Here is a 24499-nt window from a genome sequence, read left to right on the forward strand (position 1 = left end):
AATTTATTATCAAAGACAGCTGTAATTAAATGTGAAACTACTGCAAAGAGAAAACAGATTTGGTGCATTAAAAAGCTTTACATTCTTCTTTGCAGCTTAAATAAAATCAAATGAGGAGATTGGAAATATATGCTAAATATACAAACCCAGAAATTAATGCAAAATCACAAAATTTTGAGCTGATTTTCAAATAAATGGTGTACTTAAACACCGATTATTTTATATACATAATTATAAAAATATTTTGCATTTAAGTAAAAACATTAAATGCAGCTGATAACAATAAATCATAATTGTCCACAGGACATGTTTTGATTTGAGATTAATACCAGAGGGATAAATTCTCTTTGTTTTGAATACTGCTACTGTTGTCAACAGAGTTAGTCCAGAGTTACAACAGTGGTGACAGAGAAGACTTCAATTTCTAATATTTTATATATGAGGAATACGCATTTAAAAAGTGACAGGAGCAAAAATGCACTAAGAGACAAACAGGGCAAAAATAAAAATCCCCGAGACAAAACAGTCAGATCATTCTCATTTTTCCACATAGTCTACCACATGTTCTCAGCATTCCCAAATGTTAGCATGCCTGCTAAGGCAGACATTTCCTTCTCCATCAGATTTGGGGAGGTTGTTTTTCAAATTTCACTATGTTCCAGAAATAATCTCGACACATAGACACATGGACAGATGAGCATTTTTGACTCAGGAATTATTTTTAATACCTCAGTTAAAATTATCTGAGGATATTTATGAAATGTACGTTTATAAATTTTTTCTTTTGTATAGCTGAGCAGATCATGTAAATCATCATATATTGCAATGTTCACAGAAACATCATTTGACAAATTTAAGAAATATATGCATTTTAGAAAACATAACAATGTACAAAATATTTAAATATGTGTAATTGCCCTATATCCAAAACATCAAAAAATTAGAGCAGAACACCATCACATATTACTGAAATCCAGCACCTTCTACTGAGCACCATGACTACACGCAACACACACAAAAGTTTAGCTCAATAGTGAAGTGTATTTTACCTCTGTGTAAATTACTTGACAGAATTGGGATTAAGTGGTCTCAGAAAACTATGCCAGCCTCTCATGACCTCAAGTTACCTTTCTTGTCTGAGAAATGACATCTCTAGTACAATCCAGAGCATTTTTTGACTTCTTCATCCTAAAATAAGATACAAGTTTTCAACCTGAGACTAGATTAGAGAAGTTTCTAGGGTTAGCTAGTGTAGCTGCATGTTCTTTAGATGTTTTCCATGCAAACTGGAGGTCTGTATCACTCTACCTTGTGGTCACCTAGATCATTAAAATGGCAAAATAGCTAAAAAATGCAAACAATTTATATTCTTACAGACTAAAAAAGTCATCCTGTATTTATGTTTTCTGATACACCCTAGTGAACAATGGATTCCCTGAACATATTGCTGAAGGAGGAAAAATTGGTAACTGCTAATGCCAGAGCATTATTAAAATAGAGAACAATTTTGTTGAATACTGAATTTATTCTTCCTCAAAACAAGAAGCTAAAAGTGTTTTACTTCATTAATCAGCAGTATATACAGTGAAGTAATAATGTATATTCAATAGCCTTCTTAATTATTACCTGTCATAGTAAGACACAGCAGATATCCCTATATATTCTACAGGTACCCTATACTAGGGAGCCTATCTCATCTCCCCAGAGGCAAGAGATGTCCATTAGACCCACAAAGTGCTGGGCTGGCTTAAGACTAAGGGCTCCTTGTGAAAATATATATAAAAATTTTCCAGAATTTAAACACAGATTTTGAAGAGAGACAAAATTATCTAATTTCTCACAAAAATGTGCTTTGTCCTCACCAATCTCATGTCTATTATGTTTCTAGTAAAGTAAACATTCTCCCTCTCTGTTATCTTCCTGTACACAATTGATACCCAAGTTCAGCTTTTTATGTCCAGTCCAATTTCCTGGTTTGTATATTTGACACCTTCCTAAAGCTTACTTGACTTGTCTGACATGTTCGCCAGATAGAGCACTTCTTCAAGGATAGATTTGCTTTTCTTTAATTCTTACATTTTGAGAAATGAATAGATTTTCATGCACCTTAACATGTGAATATGGCTTTTGGTCATATAGGGTGAAAAATCTCTTTAAAAACCTGATAATATGTCAAAAACCAAGATTAAGAGAAATCTTCAGAAATCTACACGGTGTTATTTCTGCTTCAAGAGTATAAACGCGTGTTCTGAATATAAATAGATTTACTAGTTACGAAGGGAAAGGACACAGAAGTGTAAGGAAGCCTACTCTGTACTTCAGATTGCTTATTTAGATTTTCGCATGGCTGTGCAGAGTCAATAAACCTATGAACTGTAATTGCATCATACTGTTTTCAATTCGCTTCACTTCAATCCTACAGATACCGAGATATCAGTTTTAAGGAAGCTGTAACACCTCAGTGTACAGACACTTGTCAGCACAAATACATAACATACTTTCCCAATCCAGAAAATCACATTAACATCTTTCTGACCATTTCCAGGGAAAACCAGAAGATACCCACCCATTCAGCAACATTTTTCAACAGTAAGGGAAAACAAAAGTCTTACAAATCATTACTCAACTGCCTAGTAACGTTAAAAATGAAGTAATGCCTTTCAAGTGTTTACATTTTCGAGATAATCATATCCACTTTTAGTAAACATAAACTTGAGGGAAAATCATCCTGTTTACATTGTGAATGGCAAGAGTACATTTTATTTATTTTAAAAATGATTATTACTAAAGGGGAAATACTTTTTCAGGGTATGTTGAGCAGTATCTCATTATTTAACTAAGATTATGTAACTACTGGGAGACTTTCGCAGGCTGACACAAAGGTATTTTTTAATGACAAGACTAAACTAAAAATATGAAATAGATGCTAACACACCTTTCATGACCTCTACAGGTTACTGACTAGCCACCTGGCTTGTATTTTAGAAGAGTATGTATATAACCTAGCTCCAGACAGAAATGTTTAGTATTTACTAAGTCAAAACTGACACTTTCTACCCTACTGTCAACTGTATTAAATACTCCTTAAAACTCTACCACAATAAATTACCTGAAAATGACAACAAAGCTAATGCTCACATTCTCCACAATAAATACATAGACAAGTACATAAATTGTCACATCCCAGCACAAACAGACAGGAGATGCTGATGAACCTTGTAGGAAAATTATAATCTACTTTTACAAAGCAGATTTACAGAATCAGATTATTTCTTTGTATCTCATTTTACAATCTGCTAAATAAAAGTCTTCAAGAGATCTGTGAAGATTAATGTCTTGTATATTTTATAAATTACTTGGAGATACACAAAAATATTGCATGCACATATTTCAACTCTCAAAAATGTGCTGGCAAGGAAGTTTTAAATTACTTTTAAAAATTTTACTACTATGGTTCCAACTTTAACTCTGCTCCCATGAACTCTTTCATCTTCCACTAACAGTCTAGAAACAGATCACAGATTTTATGAAATGCAGCATGTTCTACGAAATGTATGCATTTCAAACGCGGTCCTGCCATTGTAAGATGACAGAACATGCAAACACCCTTCCAGCCACAGCCGTGAAGTAGATGTGGGGACCACAGGCAGGTCTTTGTATGTGGGTCTTGCACAAAGAAGAGACGGAAGATTTGTCAGCAGGAGGTGTGCAGCTGATTGCTGATGGCCAGCTGCCCGCTGCCGGTGCAATGTGCAGCACCCAGACTGAGTGGGCAGGGGAACAGAAGATTTAGTAGGTGCGTCTCAATCCCCGTAGGTTCTCTCATGTGACGCGGAGCGCCCGGAGGAACTGGGGGCAGATGAAAGCTGGCAGCTGTGTGCTGCCTCGGGCGCTCGGAGGCTGCCAAACAGGGCTTACAAACATGTTAGCTCAGCGGCAGAATTAAAGCTCTCATTCAGGTTTATTTTGGAGTAAGAAACCAATGTGCATACAGAGGATGGGGGAAAACTTGCCCTGCAGGCTGAAGCCTAAGTACACCTTGACCTCTCCTTGCAAGCTTCTATATAGTAGAGCAGGCTTGACTAAGGGACCAAAACATCTAAATAATAATTTAGATTGTTGTCCAAGCAACCTCCTCAGTTTCTGACAAGCAGACACAGCTGACATTTGCTGCCCTCTACTTATTAAATAGGCAATCGTATTCTAAAGTCTAAAGCGCTATTATTTCGCCAGATCAGCAGGGAAGTAAATCTGTTACAGTGTTCAGATAAAACAGTTATATATGATTTTCTTCCCCATTCACGGCTTGCTCCAAATGAAATATTTTTTTTCTTCATTTTTTTTCCAGCTCTGTCAGAGTGACAAATTAAGCACGGGGTTGTTTCTACCTGAGGAAGACCCATATTCAGAGAAAATAACCACTGAGGCAGAAGGAGAACCGGAGATTCAGTGCTGACATCTTCCTTGCACCAATTTATCTGATACATATATCTATACCTCTATATATTTAGATATATAAAAAGAATTTTAAAACTCTTTTGGAAAAGGAAGTACCATTGCACAGATTCTTCACTGCCTCTCTTGGAACCTCTGGATGCAATTGTCAGGCACTCAGGAGAGACAAAGCCAAACCATCCTTATCAAAAATCTCACACCGCAAAACTGGAAGAAAACAGTTCCCTTAATCTCTTCACCAAGTTCTGTTGTCTGGGCAGCCAAAAGTGATTAGAAAAAGGGGGCTGACACCCTCCACTTGTTTACCAGTGCCTCAAAATCCAAAAGCAGTAGCACTGGTTACTCCTACAGACAGGAAGGAAAACTGCAGGGGATCTGAGGCCATGAAAAGTCTACTACTGTTACTTTCCTGTGGTGGAAAAGTCACATATCACCACCACAGAATTCATTTTACAAGAGCAAATTCCTGTCGGAGTATCTTGGTGAGATTTAGAAAGGCGAAGTCAGCTTCAGAAATTCTTTACAAAAAGCTTATACCATTCTAAACCTAAATTCTGGAAAATCATATTTAAGTAGTCCTGTCGCTTTATCATGAGAGACTACTTGTTACGACAATCTTTTTTTAGGCAGGACTCCATCAGTGTGTATGCATTCTGGAAGACGCTGTAAACAAAAGGGATGGATTTCTCCTTCCCTGTCTCCTCCTCAGCTTTTTAAAAAAATGAAATCCAGAAGAGGAATACTTGTTACAAATTCTGCTCTACCTAATGAAGGTATTCGAACACAAACCAAATATATTTCACAACAGAGCTCAACTCTAATTTGAAGATGAGGCTCGAGTCTTCCTCACTAGTTGTATTTGAAAATTAGAGTACACAGTTACTTAAAATTTTGTTGGGAAAGGTGAGAAAACAAGTAAGAATCGCAAAAAGAAAAGCCAACTTCTACAAATGTACACAACTCTTAAGAGTTTATGTCCCCAAATCCTCTGAGCGCCACATGGGAACGTTTTGGTAGCAAGGTAAGACAATTACTGTATTTCATTTGCATACATAGCTGCTAATGTCTCAAATAGCAGATTGCGTCACTACAAATACAGCTGTCACACAAACTCTAAAGGAAATGATGCAGCTGCTGTGTTAATTTGAAGGCTGCTATCTTTCAAATACCTTTCCTAGACCCAGACATCAGCTAAACAATGAACAATGGCTGATTAGAGGGCCTGCTTTCCAGTTTTCTCTTGTCGTCCTCAACTGTCCCATTTTGTTTTGCATTAGCCCCCGTTCTCCAAGGTATGCAACCTCATTTATCTGTGCTTATCAACACCCCATGTACAACAAAGACTCACAAATCTGACATGGGTCTTCATGAGGTAGCACAACACATTGATACAACACTAATAATCTTTCTCACACAATGCATTCAAATTTCTATGTAACTCTAGTGAGAGAGTAAACGAGGTTCTAAGAATTTGTTTTCTAGATAGGAAGTATAAACAAACATAAAAAGAATGGTTTTACTTTTTATTATAAAGACATATCAAGTATAAAAATAGTTTCTTATGAAAGGACACGTATTTAGCCCATGTATCAGTAAACCAGCATTTGCTTTTAGAATGCTAAAGACAACGGTTATAGTCACAAAAAAATAAGTGTTCAAGTTAACTAAAGAAGAGCTGGGCAGTGTACGTACACTAAAATCATGTGCCACTATGGAAATCCACCAACATTATTTTGTAAAAGGAAATTATTATGTTGGACAGGATTGGATTTAATTTAGATTTCTGCTAGACTAATGAGGTAATCTTGGGTCAAGTTTGGGTTAGAGAAAAGACAAAAAAAACCTAGCCCTTGACTCAACTCTAATTAATATACTTTTTACTTAAGCAGGAATTAAACAATTTGACTCAGTTGGAAAATATTATGGCCATTCCTTTGATCCCCTGGCTTTTTTCTGTCAATTACCCAGTTTTCCAACTCTCTGTACAGCAGGGGTAACACCACACTTCATCTTCAGCCAAACAACTGCCATCACTTCTGCTCTAAACACAGGAAAACAGGTTGAAAATGTCATGGTCTTCAACTTTACAAAGAGTTATGCAAAAAGTTCTGCTGAATAGTAAGACTACTGTTGCCTTTAGTTCTTCAGGACTTGTAGAATTCATGGCAGGGGAATACTTTATCCTTGGAAACATGAAAGTTTTTGGAAAAACCAACTGTCTTTAATAAGAAATTTTGAAGATCTACGCACTGAGATTCATATGCAATAAATTTCTTACTGATTACAGATCTTGTTTCTTCAGCAGCAGTATTTGCATATGCAAACATAATACCTTTCCTCTCCTGTCCTTCCCAGGAGTTCATAATCAACTCCAGTTATCAGAATTTGTGACTGTTATCATAATATATCTGTACATCTAAAGTAATATCTACTCAAAAGGGAAAAAATATAATTAACATAAAAGCAGTAAGCTTGGTAACGCAGCAGGATTTTCATGAAAGTCTTTTGACTGATAACAGACAGGACCACTTCTCCTGGAGATGCAAGTTTCATACTAACATCTGAATTCACTGCAACAACTTTATAACTTCAGGAAAATCTTGTACTGTAAAGCCAAATCCATGGCAGTGTCGCATGGACTTAGACCATACGGGAATAGTCAAGCATTCTTCTGAAGCATTTTTCTGGGTACAAAGTATAGACCAGTGGTAAAGGGAGAGTATAAATGAAGTGACTCTGTTATCTACACATATTGTCAAAAATACTTGCATTCCTTCTGCATCCCAGCTATAGCGTTGGTAACCTGATGCGGAAAACTATTTATGAAGCAACTCAGTTCTGAGGAATCATTATTGCCTAAATGCTGCACTACCATTACTTCAGGTATCATATTCCTAGCTTTTCCTTCTTCCCATCTACTGACCCTCAGATGGGTTAGAGAGCTAAGTGGCAATTTAATTTAAACTCATTTCTGTCCAAGTGCTTCATTTCTCAGTGGAATGGTTTATAAGAAACCTTTTTAAGAGAAGATTGTTGCTTTTGAATCAATATTTTTATGTCAGGCATGATAAAACAGAAAACTTCTTCAGACTTTTCACCATGCGAAATACTGCATTACTAGTACAATCTTTAAGGACTTTGGTTTTGCTAAAAAGGTGAATAAATGAATTTACCAAATGAAACAAAACCATTTTCATTTGCTTTTCATTTTCACTAATGCCTTATGAAAATAGGGATAACTGCAGTAAACTATTATTTAAATATTTTAAAAGAAACCACTCCTATTGAGTTGATAAATATTAATTTGGTGACAAGTTAAGAGTAAAATAATTTTCGTAATCTCATTGTTAAATACATGGTGCTGGAGTTCTTGTAATTCTGCTAAAGACAAGTTACCTTTTTATGTGGGATTCAGAATTTCTAACACAATTTTAGAGCTATATAAGATACCATCATATGATGCACATATTTCATTATTATTTTTAAGAAAAGGATCCTATGGCTTCTTACAGAACTCTATCTGCTAACAGTCCTGGTATTTTTTCGCATGTAACTCAGAAATGGATACAGTTCAAACTCTAAACTTAGCTGAGTAAGGCTTTTGTTACAGAAGATGTGTTAGACATGGAGGATGACAGTGCCTGAGCAAAACAGTTACCACAGTGCTGCAGTGGATACAGCTCCTCCTGAGAGCGTGGATAAAACCTGCCCCTTGTCTGCTTGTGCTACAGCGGGGTACTCCTGAAGTTCCTAACCACTGTAACAGTCACAACAGCAACCCACTTAAATATCTATCACTGTTAAAGAACTTTATCCAGTCCTAGAAAGACAGGCTATCTGTGCTGACAAAGGTATGCAAAGGGCTGTCTTCTGTCTTCCCTTGAAATTGGTAATGCTTCTATTATGAATACCAACAGGTCTGAGATTTCACTTTCATGGTTAAGGAGTACATCTGAGAATAGACTCAATTGAGTGTTATCTAAACTGATCTAGGTCCTGGATACATGCCCAGACATTTATGGTGTCTGGTTTAAGTTTTTATTATTATGCAATATTCTTGGTTGGTGATGACACAAAGATTTTAACCAAGTTAATCTTTCAGGATCAAACTCAGCTACTTGACTTTTAAATTAAAAGATTTTTAGCAACAGACACTGATTATGTAAAAAAAAAAAATCTGTGACGGAAAGGATGTTTAGGATCTTGCCTTCCCTGCCTTTCTTTTAAATCATTTCTATTAACTGCTAGGTGTTGACTCGATTATCCCTAATCTTGATCTATTCCTGCTATCAGTTATATGGCCTGGTTTATGTCCTATTTAGTGAACCCTTCTAATGGAAATTAGAGAACTCATAATTTCTTTGTTGTATTTGTGACTTGCCATGCTTCTAACAGACTACATAAATCAGTGTATTTTCTAAAAGTTGATTTAAAAAGCTTTAATCATACAATATAAAGTAGACACAACTAACAAATTATGATATTTCTTACATTAAGTTGTACTGAGAGTCAAACATTTCAGAATTTATGTCACAATACAATGGAACAAGTAACAGCTGAAGAGCAGCATTCTTCCCTGAAATAGTCTCAATGGAAAATATTTTTCACTAGTTTATTAAATAGGTTTACCATTAAAACAATCATATAATGTCCACTGACAAAAAGCTGTACCAATTTAAAAGTGTGAAAGTAAACTGAGAGTTTTAAGCAATACAGCCCCCACAGGCACATTCTTCCACTGCTCTCACTCAAGTCCATTTGAAACAGGTTAATGCTAAAGCAAAATAAGTCAATCAAACTGAAATAAGAGTGGGATTGCACTGACTTAACTAAAACAGTGCTAGCCTGTGTGTGAATGAAACTTGACTGTTATGTCTAGTCTCTGCAGTAAGACCATATGTAGATGGACCTTCTGTTTGTTTTGGTAAGTATTTAAATACACTTTAAACTTGATTTATGCCAGTTTGGTTTAAACAATATGCAGAGTAGTTTGAAGACTGGCTAATAAATGAAGTAAGACAGAGTTACAGAATAAAACATAAAATAATCTTCACCTTCCCAAATTAATTTTTAAATGTGTTCAAATGACACAGTGATCTCCCTGTACATTTTCTTGATGCCACCAATAAGCAAGAAGGGGACTTCTTAATGGTAGAAGTTCTGTGAAAGAAACTGAACTTTCTCCTTTTTAAATTAGGAAGAAATCCAGAGCATTATGGAATGAAAGACTCCAAAATATCCATAAAGGAGAATGCTTTGGAACAAATACTCTTTACTAACCTTCTTTCTTTCCTCTTCATCCTATTTATCCTTGTGTTGGTACCTTTATTTGTATTCCAAGACATTATTTTCTAGAGTTTTTTCAATGTTTTGAAAAGATTTTTCGTAAAAGATTTAAAACACTTTCTTAAAGACTTTAAGTTACTACTTCTGGTATTTCACTTTCTCCCTCTGACTTTTCTCAGTATCTTGGGCTATGTTCTCTTTATCAGACTTCATGTATGGGTTACATTTGGTTTAGGTATTCGGGCATTTCTATCTGGCAGTGAACCAGTGATCACACACAGTTTTGAAGAGAATGGTTCCAGCCTGCCTCATTCGCAGAAGGAATGAAGTAGTGTCACTGTTCAAACACTGGCACACTGCGAAGTCTGAAACATTATCCATTTCCAGAACATAACAATGAAATTATCAGCTACTTTGCCAATATGAAAAAACAAAGTATCTGACAATCATATCATTAAACAAGCAACACAAGCTAAAAATGCTACAGGCTTCTTAGATGCCCTCTTTATGCTTTGTAAAACACTACCTAGTAGCCACTTTATTACTGCCCAGAAGAATATCTGAGCAACAAAGGTCTTCAGGCAATATTCAAAACATGGAAATCATGAAAACACGGCTTCCAATCCAGCTTATTATCAAAGCTGACAGTATTATATTCATCAGCTTACACAAAACTTGGAAGAAATTCAACGTCTCTCTCAATGGGTCATGTGCACATTTAGGAGCAGCCCAGCTGGCAGTAAAATTTTCACATTTTTGTAGGAGTTGATTCAAAACTTTTCATTTCAAATAACAAAACCATGCCAAAGACACTATCTAATTGACCTTTTATACTGTAAAATCAGTTATTTTTTATTTTGGCAGTGCCAATACAATTTGAGACATCAGCATATATTCAGTGCAGAAAAAATATGAACAATATTAAATAAAAATCTTGCCAGTCCCACTTCCCCATTCCATTTTCCAAAAGTTAATGCAAAAGAATGTTTTTATTAAATATATTTGAATATTTTAGGTGAAAGTCTCTAAACTAGTTGAAGAAAGAGCTTTAGAATCCTAATTACTAAAAACAGAGACATGCTTATATTTCTTATGGTTTCAAATATGTAGAATGAAATTCAACTTCAGAGAAAGGCATGGTGCCAGCAAATTATACACTTTCATTAGAAGGGTGGGAAAAAAGGCAGGGCTAATGTACAAAAGAACAGGGTGTAGCACTCAAACAGAAAACCTAGTATTCATTCTGCATTTACTCAAACATGTTATCATATCCAGGAACACCACTACTTTAAAATGACATACCAGTTTGATCTAAGCACTCTTAATTAGGTTACCACCAAAATATTTGCTACCTCTTCACTAATACCACTATTATCATTACTCAGAATACATTTCATACACTTTCTTTTATTCACATGTCAGCACAGCGTCACTCCCTCTAGTGGGTAAGAAACACAGCTTATACGGACAACCTGAATTTTCATACAAGGGAGAAGTACTCACTCCTGCAGCTACACCAAAAGCAACCACACTGGCTAGACTGCAAGTCTTCTATCACAGCTCTAAAGAGAACCACTATTTCACTCAGACTACCAGAAAACGGTGTTTTATTAGCTCTGTTGTTTACTTTTGCTTCCTCAAGTTTCCAATGGCCAAACCAGAATTACAATGAATGCAAATATTGTGGCAGCAAGAAATGAATTTATTTCTAGCTTGCTTTCACTTCCAGCAGCATGGTAGCTTTAGTTCTCAGCTCAGCAGCAAGTTTTGCCTGCCATCAATTATTTTCTCAAATCTGATTCTTCCTTTGCATACAGTGGCTACATACTAAACTCAAGTAGTATTAAAATCCTGTGTCTTTTCCTGCCAAATAACTTGATTACTCTATTTCATTTGAATACCTGCTTGACAAACCCAACTCTGGAAACAGTAAGGCATGGTCTAATGTTTACAAGAACTCATTTCAGCAAATCTTACTACACAATCGCATAATGAAAAAAGACAAATACAACTCAACCATGTACTTGGATTTTTTTGACTGTTATATATATAAAAAATCTGTACAGCTAACGGAACTATAGAATACTGCCAACAGGGAAACAAAACAGGAAAAACAGGTCAATACAAAAGAACGTGTTATATGCATTTTTCTGTATATATTACCTTCGAATGTATAATTATTACCAGCTAATACATATATCCAAAGAAGTTGGCTAAAAAACCAGCATCAGTTTGCTGCAAATGATTTTGCTATTTTTTAAAAATAGGAATGAATTTCAACTGATAGGTATTTCAGGCTAATTGATTTAAGTTACAACCTGATCCTAAGCCTTAAGCAAAGAACAGCCACTCTCATTTACAGCAAATTAAGATACTCAGTAGTTCACACATTGTTACTCTTAGAATAAAATATCAAAACTTCATCTGAAATTATTTGATAATTTTTAGATTGCTGTAATTTAGACTGATGAGTAAATAGTCCACTGAATCAACATTGTAGAGAAAATAACTAGCAATAACATCACTTGAAAGATTGTTACCAGAACAAATTTGTTAAGTAGCACATTTCTAAGAAAGTGATATTTTACAAAAAGACAAAGGCATATATTTTCTACCAAAATCTGGTGTTGCTGTCATCAACAACCCAACAAAAGCTACAGCTACCTAAAATGGAAATGAAAATGTAATGTATGGAAATATTCTCTTATAAAATCTCCTTAGGCTTCACATGTATTAATGTATTAGTTTGCAAACATTAAGATCAAAGGCAAAGCAACAAATACATCCTAAAAAGTTTTTAGTCAGATTTTTATTAACGATATACAAGTAGCAAGGCATAAAAAATTAATATGTTCAAGCCTTGAAATGTCAAGTGTAATGATCTCTAGCTCTGCTTACCTCCTTTGCTTTTTGTTTCAGTCTAGCTTGCTCTGGGTCTTCTTGCCTTGAGCGACTCTACATGTTTAAAAAAAATGGGGAAAAAAGGTTAACAGATGGTTTAAGAACCCCTCATCTGTTGCAGTAAGTTAAAAAATAGCAAAGAAAGGGGAACAGGATACAAGGTGTCAAAGATGGGATGCTTAAAAGTCACAGAAGTGCAATTTCAAACCCATAGGCCTCACCCAAAAGACAGTTATATATTCAGTTGTAAATAAGATCTACCCTAGATTTAAATTTTTTTGAAGCATCATGTTTTTGTCAATACAAAAGTTTCCATAGGTTTAGATTTCAGTTATTTAACACAAATTCAAGCATCAGAGAGCAGAAGTGACACCCTTTCCATTATCCAAACTTTTAAATTTAAACTCCTTACAGTCACTTATTTTAAAATAATTTACTGTTTGCAACTAAGCTTTTATTCAACTGTTGGTAGAGCATGTGGAGGTAACAGTTGTAAAGTCACCCTCCCAAACAGTAAATCTTCATAATAAAGATGTTACTGTCTGTATGAGCTTACTTTGAGTACAGCACAGATATACACATAGGTTAAACTCATTCATGCGCTACTAATAACATTAACATTGTAATTTTTAAAACTGGGTAAATACTGCTAAATGGCAACTTTCGTATATTCCTTCAAAACCAGCAACAATAGCTCTAAAACCCCATTAAGAATAACTGTTTAATTGCAATAACAGTGCATAACAGTACATTTCTTGAGATACAGACTGTTTACAGCCGTATGTTAAAACTATTAAATTCTTATTTATGCTCACTAAGCATACCCAAATTGATGGAATTCAAAACTCGAGAGGTGACTAATATATGCGTTATACTTTTAATTGCATGATTGGTCAGTATTCAGGAAAGGTTGCATTAAAAGTTGTAAGAAGCTGCAATAAAACTTGAGACATTCATGGAAAACTGTCATTCCCAATAACTGAAAGATGTAATTGTTTTACTTCAATATTTCTTTGAGATTTAAAGTGATACCATTTACACAGCTCCTAAAGGAATATCTATGCCCTTTATCTATCGTTCTCTGCCTCCTTCCATGCTGAAGACAGACCTGAAACTTTAAAGAATACTAGCTTGCAAACTTACACATGCTCAGATTCCATGTAGAAAACTAAAGGGAGATTGGTTTTAAGGAAAAGAGGACATATAATATTGTTGATATACCCAGAGAGAGGCTTGACTGTGACTTGGCAGACAGGGCACCAATGACACTGAATTCTCTATTCTTTTTGCTGTTTGGTTTTTTTTGTAAACTGGAATTACGTTTTTAGCTAATATAGCCCACATATAAACCACAGTGATGACAAAGCATGGCCAAATTAAACAATAATGAGATTTTTATAAGTTGTGCTTGACTCTTCCACTGTGCACATTAGCTTCATCTTCCAACACCACCTACTAGTGATTTTGTGCCTGTTGGCATAAAAGGCAGTTTGACAGGAAAGTGTCTGGAGTAACGTAATGAGAAATTAAAATCTGTAGATAGCTAATGACCAAATTAGACTCTCATGTTGCAGTTGTGCCAACCAAGAAAAAAACTCTAACTTAACATAGGCTGATATTCCTTCTAACTGCCGTGGACAGACAAAAAGAAAAATGTAGATAATCTGATCTAGTTAATGTTTAAAAAACAAAAAGGCATTTCATGAAATCTGTGGATCTGCCTGAGAGCAGGGACTCTATTCAGCAGAGCAATTACTAAGAATTTGATTATACCTATTGGGTTAAAAACCAAACCCGTTCGAGGAGTTGCTTCTCTAGGAGATGGATTTAGGAAGTCTTTATGAACTGAGCTAAATTAGGTCCTTGCTCTGTCATTTTTGATGACAGTTAATTACGGTGTGCCTCAGTTTCTCCAGTATGATGTATGGAAAATCATATTTAGCCCTTTTGTGGGTTTTGATGATAAATTTATAAATGTACAATGAATTTCTATTGCCTTCTGAGTCTCACAGTGAAAGCAGTACAGAAATACAAAGTGTTGTTATACTACTGTATGAAGCTGAATCATTTGCCAAATGCAAAGTACAAGTTAAAAGCACTTCAGCGTAAGGAGAAAGCAGAATGTCCTGGGAGAATCAAGCTGAGATTTCTAATATTGTTACCAAGTTCCTACAAGAAAGGGATTGAACCCTGGAAAACACACCAGATCTACATCGTGTTTGGGGACATTGTAAGAAACATTAAAGCAATAGATGCAAAGTAACATTTCAGTTTCCTGGACTCCATAAGTGAAGGAAAAACTCTGAAAGTGCTACTGATTAAAAATTATTTTCAGAATAATAAATTAGTTATTTTCAGAAACTGACCAAATAGAAGTAGATCTGAAGTTTAGGATAATCTGAAAAAGCAGACCCCAAATGTGGGCAAAAAAGCAGATGATCTATTCTGTGTAAAACTCCAGCTCATTCACAATAAATAAATAATAAAAATTATTGCAGAGGTGAAAACAGATACTCATGACTGATATTAAATACAGGATTTTTTTTCAGTAATGAAGATCTAAAAGACCAGGTGATGTGAGATGTCATAAATACGTATTGAAGGTGAAGGTAGAACTACTTTTACATTTAGAATAACATAATGAGTTGCTAGTTACTCCTTGAACACACACCAAATGGGCTTGTCAAAGAGCTCAGGCTCTTGTTTCAAACAAGAAGAATCCCAACTTTACACTGGATGTGTCATTACTGGTATAAGTAACAGTAAAAAAATAAGGAATTTATCTGTCATTTTGGTTTTTGTTTGTTTGTTTTTTTGTGTTCAGATAAATTTTAATAGATTTTTTAAAAAAATATTAAGACTAAAATATCTTCCTGCTGACTACCATGTCAGTTTGCAAATCAGTACCTTCAGAAATAAAATCATCAAGCATATGGAAGCTAAAATGTGTTAAAGGAAAAGTATAAACATTGACTATTTTATTAATTCTTCACTTTACAATCTAATGTAAATTGTAAAAGGCTTCTTCAGTGTCGATGCAACACACCTTAAAGCAAGTATAAGCAAAATGAAAATGTCAAGCTTAACAGAGGTGCCTAGATAAGCTTTAAAAATGTCACTGGCTTCTCTTTACACTCCATTCCACATGTGAACATCTTTTCCTTTATCTGAAGACTCTGAACAATTTTGCTGCTGCTCAGCTCTTTTAGTGCTTGTCTATATGCCACCATTTTTATTCACCAATAATTTAATATTTTACACTTACTTTCATCAAGCTACTATTCATTCCTAGGTATCTGTTATTCCAGTTTAAATTGTTCTTTGAAATAATCTCAAATTTTTCTTGAAATCGTCTTTGGTTCTTCTTTCCCTCTAACATCCAAATCTTAATAAGCTGCATCTCACCTGTCTTGTGAAACATGTTTTTCCAAAATCTTTTAATGCACCAATGTCTCCTTCCTCTAAAGCTTCAGAAACACCCACCAATCACAGAACCCCCCTATTCAAATACTTTCAAGGAGTTTATCACAACTCCTTTCCCTTCCCCTCTCTATTCTTCATGTCTAGATCTGTAAATAAAGAAAGATAGGTTTACGTAATATATTTTCATGCTGATGAATAAACACCTTTAGAAGCAGCTAGCTTCCCATAGTAATTTTAGAGAAACTGAGGACTGATCTTAACCAGATAACATACTTTTAAATACATTAAATGCTGTCTCCTACTGAGAACTTATTCGCCAAACCAGGTTTGTTAACATTTCTTCGAAACACAAGTTACTTGTATTAGACCAGACAGCCTGATATTTTAATTATTAAGAATGAAAGTGATTTGTGTTAGAGAACTTGCTATCTTATTTATCTGAAAACTGCACAGATCACATTAGGTCTATGGAAATATTAGAGTTTCAAAGTATGAAAAGCAGCATATGTTAAATGTGTGTATTCAAAACACATTATGGGGTTGTTCAAAACCCAATATGGGGTTTCATTTACATGTTACCAAACTCCCTAATGTTCCAAACCTCAGCTTTTCCCCTTGCTTGTGTTAAGGAAGAATGCCACAAAAACAGACATCTAATTACACATTTAACAGTGTAGTTATAAGAAGACGATTTTTTATTTCATAGAATTGTCTTAAATTAGAAACCAACAGTACTTTCAAATAATTATAATATCTGTAACTCATGTAATACTTAAATATATCCAACAATTTTTTTTTAAATTGGAGGATACTCTGTGTGTCTATGCAGATGGGCAGACTAACAGTCCTTCTGATGTATTTAATCATGATCATTATTCAGTATTTTGTTGCAATTTGTAATGTCAAAGCAGCACCACTGTTACATTTTGTCTCACTAACAAAAAAAAGTTTTCTGTTAGATTTATAATAATTTTGAAGTCTCAACTTGTTAACCTATGTCTCACAGGGTCTCTCCTCCTAGATGTCTCCTGCATTTAGCAACATCTGAACCCAGTTAAGGCTCTACTCCCCCTTCCCAATACATACACTGGGAGTCTTTAATGCTTCAAATTATTTTTTTTTTCCATTAAAGTTAAGAGTCACAACTGCAGGTGCTATACTATTGAAAGCCACTGCTGTGCCAACAGTTTCAATTTTAAACCTATTTTTCCCCATTGATGACATTAGAACTTCACCCACGGCTGTACCAGCTTATAACTTTCACTTTTAATTAAAGAAATTAAATTGGCAACATGAAACACTTTGCTTTCACATTAGCTTTGTTAATAAAAAGTGAAAGTTAAAAGCAGCATAGCTGAGGGTAAAACCCTATTCAGAGCTACGACCACAGTGAGGTGGAATGGAAGAGTACAGGTCTAAAAAAAAGATTTATTTTAAAATCATTAAAATTGAAGTAACAAATTTCTAAAAATTCAGAAAATTATCTCAACACAGTAATTCCCTCTGCTCTCCTCTCATCAGAAGTGAGTTATAAGTCTCCTTTCAGAGAGTGCTTCACCTCACAGAAAGCTGCATTACATCCACTGTACTCTCAGAAGAGGGGGAAAGGATTAAATTGGCATGACAACTGAACTCATCTCTGGCTCAAAGAGGTAACCCCTTCAAGTAATCACAGGGCGTGTGTGTAAGAAAATATGCACTGCCAAATTTCAGCGAACTCTCTCCAATAAAAAAGCCCTTCAGCCTGTAGTACTACAAAAATCACTATCATTCATAAATACTAATTAACTGTGCAAACAACACTAAACATAATTTTCCATTTACTTATGTAATTATTCTTTTAACAGAAGAGATTTTACTCTTGTGAGAGCCCTATTTAAGACCCCAAAACTTGACAGGCTTTTGCTACTAATATAGAACACTCACAATAATAGACTAATCGACTATATATGGAAATTAATTTTCAAAATTAATATTATAATAAAATAAACATGCATTTAGCCACTTTAAGCAGATGAATTAACACAGGAATTTTAACATGATCCACTTTACTATAGATTATATCACAGAAGTATTTAGTATTCATGGATTTTCTGAAAACAAGGACAACAACAAGCTATACCTCTATCTTTCCAAAAAACAGTTCAGAAATAAAACCAAACCCAAAAATATTAACTACAAACTCCTATTCCTCCTGCTGACAGAAGTATTCCCATTATTAGCCCAGAACCAGAGCCTCATTCAATTTGACATGCACAGCCTGCCTTTTCCAGGTTTTGGAAACAGCTATGAAAGCATCAAGGAACACATCTTTTGCTATAGCAAGACCTGTGGTTTGACTTTTTTTTTTTTTTTTGGAGAAACTCCACACAACACATACCACATCAAATGTAAAGATAAATTCCTCAAGTGATTTCAGTCTGGCTCTTGACCTTTCTGCAGTCTTAAGACCTTCCTTAGGTCTTCTTGCAATTTCCCATACTAGTCACCAAGGACACATTCAAGAGATCTGTGCTTCTGCATACACATGGAAACAACAGCCAGTGGGTTCTTACTGGGAAAACAAAAGAGGGCAAAGACCTGACTCTCCATAATGTTTCCTTTAAAAAGACTCCATTCTGCATAGGTGTTTATATACAAGATGGCCCCTCCTTGTGCCATTTTTATTTTATCTTCATGTATCCAGAAGATAACTCAAAAGTAATGACAATCAAGACAGCTGCACTCTCTCCCTGTACAGCTTCTGTATTTGAGACATCATATTATCTGGATGTTTGAAACAGGAGCTGTTCCAGCAGCAGGAGGTGACTGGATCTCACAAGTCTAGGGACCATTATGTCTTTAAACTCGGCTATTTTAAAAAGAATTACTAGGAGGTAAATAAGAGAAATGTTTTGGGTCATATGATCTAGGTTCATATGCATACATTGTGAAACATGATGCAGAGATCCCCGAGGTACAAGAGATCATGCTAGCTCCTGAAACAGTGTAGTCTTGTTTCCAATTTTCACATTTTTAATAAAAAAGAAACTGTAGCTTGCATTGCTACTATAGTATACCTTATGATTTTTCCTTTCCTGTCAAGTTTGTCTTCCCCAAAAATATCTCACTAGAATGTGAACATCAGTCATTATATTCTTCTAAGCTTGTGGTATTAAGTTTCTATTTCTCAAGCACTTCCCAGGCATGGGACATAAGATTTTGTAATATTATCTCATTTAACGAGCCACATAATACTGCTGTTTTGCTTTAAAGCTACTCTTGTAGCTTCACAATTATTTTTAACGTGGATAGTGCCTTTTCTCAGAATGTCAGAAATTTAAAATATTTTTTGAAACCTAACATTTTTTTTCTTCTGTCTTCCCATCTGATTTTATCTCTGATTCACCCAAAAACATTTCCTGAAGCAAAACCAACCCCATCTGGGTGGTTAAAGATTCCGCAATCACATCCTACTGTAACAACTGAAATTATGGTTGCAGATCAATCAGAACACTAGTGTCAAATATTTTCTTTTCCCCTCTTAAAGAAACTGACCCACTACCCAAAACAACAACAAAAAGCTGCAAACCTGCACTTTCTTTGACCATCATTTACATAACTTTCTTTCCCCTTACTGAATTCAAATGTAAAATTACCAAATCGGTTTAAAGGCTTCCCAAAGACTCATGCTGACTCCCCTTTCATTTCAATCTATTCCTTCATTCTTCATCATCTTTTCAGTTGATTATTTTTTAAAGTTGATTGCTTAATACCATCCACACTCCAACACCCAAAACACTTCCTTCATTATCTTATTCTTAGTCAAAACCTGGACTTCGTCTGTTAACAAGACTCCAGAGTGTAAATAATTAAAATAGAATTTTCACCGTGCAAGTTAAACCTGTTTACACTTTTCCATACTAGACAATAGATGAGGTACCACTAGCAGGCAATTTTGAAACTTTTCCTAAAATTACTTTGCTGAGTAACTTTAAAAACATGTTGCAAAATAACATGTCAAAACATGTACAAGATAAAAGATCGCTCTGTTTGTCTAAAAGACACATTAAGAAGCTGAAGTTATAAATAAAGAAAATTTCTGATTTTTAGATTTATGCATCTACAGGGAAAAAAGCAGAAACAGAAATTTAATTTTTAAATTCCAAGTTTTCTAACCTTTAAAGACACAACACTGTCAAGGTGACAAAGATGTCACGATCATGGAAACAATGTCTGCATAGTGGATATTTCAGTCTCCAGAGCCAGTTTATTCATTACCCACTTTGCAGACACAAATATCAATCAGCAGGCCACAAAGAGACATGAAATGGTTACTGAACTTTATCGCTACTTATCAGGGCAGCTGGGGCAAATTTTAACTGTGTCCATTTAATAACTGTGTCATTACAATTACTACATCCTTTCCACAAAGACTTAGATCTCCTTAGACAACTAGGCAAGTTTATAAAAGACCAGAAAAAAAAAAAAAAAATCCTGGGTAGAGTTAGTACCTAGGAATTCAGAATAAAGACCTCAACAGTTATTGTTGTTAATGTACAGGTGGCGTTGCATTTATTTGAGCAGCAGCCTAGATTCTAAGGAAACCATGAACAAACAATTACTTGAAGAGTTGCAATATGACCATACTTTGCCAAACTATGTCCTGTGGAAGTCTTGCAATAGGTCATCAATCCATCAGAACAGAATGGTTGAGAGCCAGCTCAATGTTCCACAAAGAAAGATGCTGTCAGTGTAAGTTCAGTTACAAATTGGCATTTACACTTCGATCACAACATTGTATAAGCACCTCCCAAAAGGTTCACAAGATCTTCAACTTCTCTTTCTAAACATTAATACTGATAAATCAGCATTGCTCTTCCATGGCTACTTTGTGGTTTGGGTTTGTTTTTATAATGCCTTCATATATTTATCTAGTATACCATGTATTCATGCCAAGCTGTCTCCGGTCACTTTCTGGTTATGAAGTTGATTTATGCATTCATTATTTTCATTAAGATAATTTCTTCAAATCAAGTAAAGGACCTTTTTTTATATATATTTATTGTAGAATTCTTTACTTTGCTCTTTCTGTAATCTACAGGAATCAAACTTGGTGATCATGAATTTACTTCCTAAATTTTGACTTCACGGGAGTTTACATTATTCAAGATTTAAAACAAACACCACCCCCCCACACCCCCCCAAGAAAAAGATCGAATCATGAAGCAATTCAGGTTGGAAGGGACAACAGGAAGTCATCTAACTCAACCTCAGATCAGCCTGCGTAAGAGTTTGTGCAGTCAGGGAAACGTTCCTCAACTAAGAACTACAAGCTACTTAATTTTCCTCAATATCTATTAAAAAAACAAGCAACATAACAAACAAGCAGCAGGATACACAGAAAACATGATTTATCAAGATGTATTCACTGAATGGAGAAAACAGGATAAAAAATAAATACGCATTCCTTTATTTTTAAAAAAATAAGCATTACGCACGAAAACACTAAATCTGTTTTCAGCTAAATATTTAAGAGCATATATGTTATGTGAAAATTTGTGGAATCTTTAACAATACGAACAATTATAAATTAAGAGTGAAAACATGACAGATTTAAGTAGTTAAACTGAGAAACAAATTTCTGAAATAAGGAAGGTTAGTTTTTTTCAAAAAAATCAATTTGTGAACATTAATGGCACAAAATCAGGAAGCTTGGTGTTACAATTGAGCACTGAGTTGTTCTGCATAATCTCTTCAGAATATACAATAAATAATTCAATAAAAATGCAAATGCAATGAAAATTGAGATAACTAAGGGATAAACTTATTTGCAGTTTGATACAATATATATAATATAATCAAATTTGCAGTTATAAACAGAAGATTTATCTGTACCTGTATGCTCTTGAAACAGTATTGTCTTCGTTTGTTGTATTGCATGTATCAAAACTCAGTCTTTGGAAATAAAGTTACAAAGGAATATGTCCAGAAGAACTGATAGTTAACTAATAAATAACCAGTAAACAAATGAACCGAACTGTTTTAAAATAAAAAAAGTCTAGAAACTGAAAAAGTAAAAAGCCTCAAAAACCCCTCTGTAACAATTTACTGAATTTTGTTTAAATACCAGAAGTGTAGACTATGATTTTCAAATGGCACAGAAACCCTGGCATCTATTAAATTTCAAAGGCAATTGTGAAAATTATTTCACTGAGTTATTTTGAAAATGTTAGCCATTGTCTTCTATATTCCCAAGAACTCATCAAATTCAGAGCTGTATCTTGAAAATGCAGGAGCACTCCTGTCAGGTAGGTCTGGAGTCATCATAGATAAGATAGCACGGCTTCATAAATTACAGGTGCAATGTCACAACAACATTATCTTTTCATTATAAGAAACAAAATGTGTTTATGAAACAAATTTAATGAAATTAAGTAAGTGTTTGAATACTATGAATTGTTAAGTAGTTGGAAAAAAAAAAGAAAGGAGTAAAACAGATACCTTGGCAGCCTTTAGCAAGATTTCCCTCTCTTGTTCATCTTTCCTTTGCTTTTCTAAACGCTCTAACTGTTCAAAAAACTTTAATTGTGATCGGACATCTGTAGCTTGTTCGTACCATTCATCATCCTGTAAAATAAGAAGAATGTTTTACAAAAACATGTATTTTCATCAAGACTATTCATTTAAAGAAGACTACAGGTGTTATATATTAAAATCTTTCCACTGTACTAACAACTAAAAAAAAAAATCTTTTTCTCTTAAGCTCAGGGGAATGAAGCCAGCCTATGGTTAATAATGCACATAGAATCTGATTATTTAATATCTAAGCAAATTTTAAAAGCAAGGATTGATTTATCAGCAGCAGAGACAGCAAAGAGTTAAAAACCCCAAACCCAACAAACTTACTGATTAAAAACCCCTAAAATGCTTAACTTAATTACTGAACAATCCTAAACATAAGATATAAACCTGGTTATAAACTGCAATTCCTGTATTTGTACTCATCTTGCACTAGTAACAGACATGATCAAGATGCAGCATTATAAAAGTATTAAAGCTAAAATTTCAGTTGAAAATAAAGCTCTAATTACAACCAAAATAGAACTACTTTATGACAACTAAGAGCATGCAAGTCTTCCTAGTATCCAACAAGCAATAAAAATTTAGGACACAAGCCACATGGGGAATACTCAGAACATCAGTCAGAAAAATAAGTTATCCGTATTACTTCCATCTCATTTATCTGCTTAATATGTGCCTTTTTGACTGCAATGCTATGAAATCAAAGAAAACTATTAACTAAGAAATAAACAGAAGACAATGAAAATGCTACAGTTCAATCAGAGACAACACTGACTTTTTTTCTAAGAATCTGTTAAGGTATTATTTTAAATGCATATTTGGCTTAACATGGACTAAGCAAAGTGTTTTCTTCTCAGACACCATCCTAGGTAGAAGGAAGGAGTGATTTAACACTGCTGAAGCTGATGAAGAATATTGGAAAGAAACAAGGAGATTTTACTTTTAGTCCAATATAGTAAATATATCCATCAATTGCAAGGAAAGATGTAAATGTAAGTAATACAAAAGTCATAGTGGCCTTTTTTTTTTTAAAAAAAAATATCTATTTTTCTATCACAGTAATGTTGATTCTAGTCACAGATCCCAAAGATAATTTTTCTTACAAATGCCACATATTAGTCCAACTGTGACTCAGTGGAAAATAAGTGGGCAAAGATACAGTCCAAAGCTGTTTGACCAGGCTTTCACTCAAGGAAAGCACAAAAATAACCCACAAACAAGCAAAAAAACCAAACCAGAGCTACTCAATGTATATATACACTAAAGAAATCTAAACACAGTTTAGACACACAACTATGGTTATTGCCATCTTGCTTTTACATCAGTCTAACAACTATTAGCATCTTTCTTTTATCAAAAATGGTACTTTTTTATTTATCAGTAAAAGTTTGCTTTATTTGAATTTCAGTCTGATTCGTAGATTCTTATTTAGATTTTCCCCCCAGTTTAACATATCTGAATTGTTTCAATTTTCTTCAAGATTCACTAACAGTAGAATCAGAGCAGCATTTTGTTTTGAAATGTTCTTTTTAAAGAGAACACCATTGTTTAATTACAGTGAAGAATTTATAGCTGCATTCTTTAGTTGGTGGTTTAAGACAAATTGGTAGCTTTTGTAAAATATTAGTATTTCTCACAGGCAAGGACATGTAAAGTTACTGTAGATTCCTATATACTGAAACAATTTTAATTAAATCAATAGATATCTTGGTCAAAAAAGGAGACATCAAGAATCAGCAATCTTAGTCGCAATCCACGAGCAGAAATAGCTTAACAGATGCTGCATGCTAGACACTTTAGCACAGAAGGACGAAAACATAATTCTACACACAAATTCTGTCGCAGAGGAGGAAGACAGATCTGGCAAGCA

At 34.5% G+C, this 24499-nt stretch overlaps 1 protein-coding gene across 1 annotated transcript in view; it reads right to left on the reverse strand.

Annotated features, from left to right (window-relative positions):
* Positions 1-24499, reverse strand: part of LOC141963652 (transcription initiation factor TFIID subunit 4-like) — a 148148-nt gene that overhangs the window by 56969 nt on the left and 66680 nt on the right. The window contains exons 12-13 of the mRNA XM_074913192.1: positions 22549-22674; positions 12640-12696 (exon numbers count right to left, since the gene is read on the reverse strand). Of these exons, the coding sequence (XP_074769293.1) occupies positions 12640-12696; positions 22549-22674 (183 nt within the window). The remainder of the gene's footprint in view (positions 1-12639; positions 12697-22548; positions 22675-24499) is intronic.

The sequence above is a fragment of the Athene noctua genome, chromosome 9, assembly GCF_965140245.1.
Source record: "Athene noctua chromosome 9, bAthNoc1.hap1.1, whole genome shotgun sequence".
NCBI lineage: Eukaryota > Metazoa > Chordata > Aves > Strigiformes > Strigidae > Athene > Athene noctua.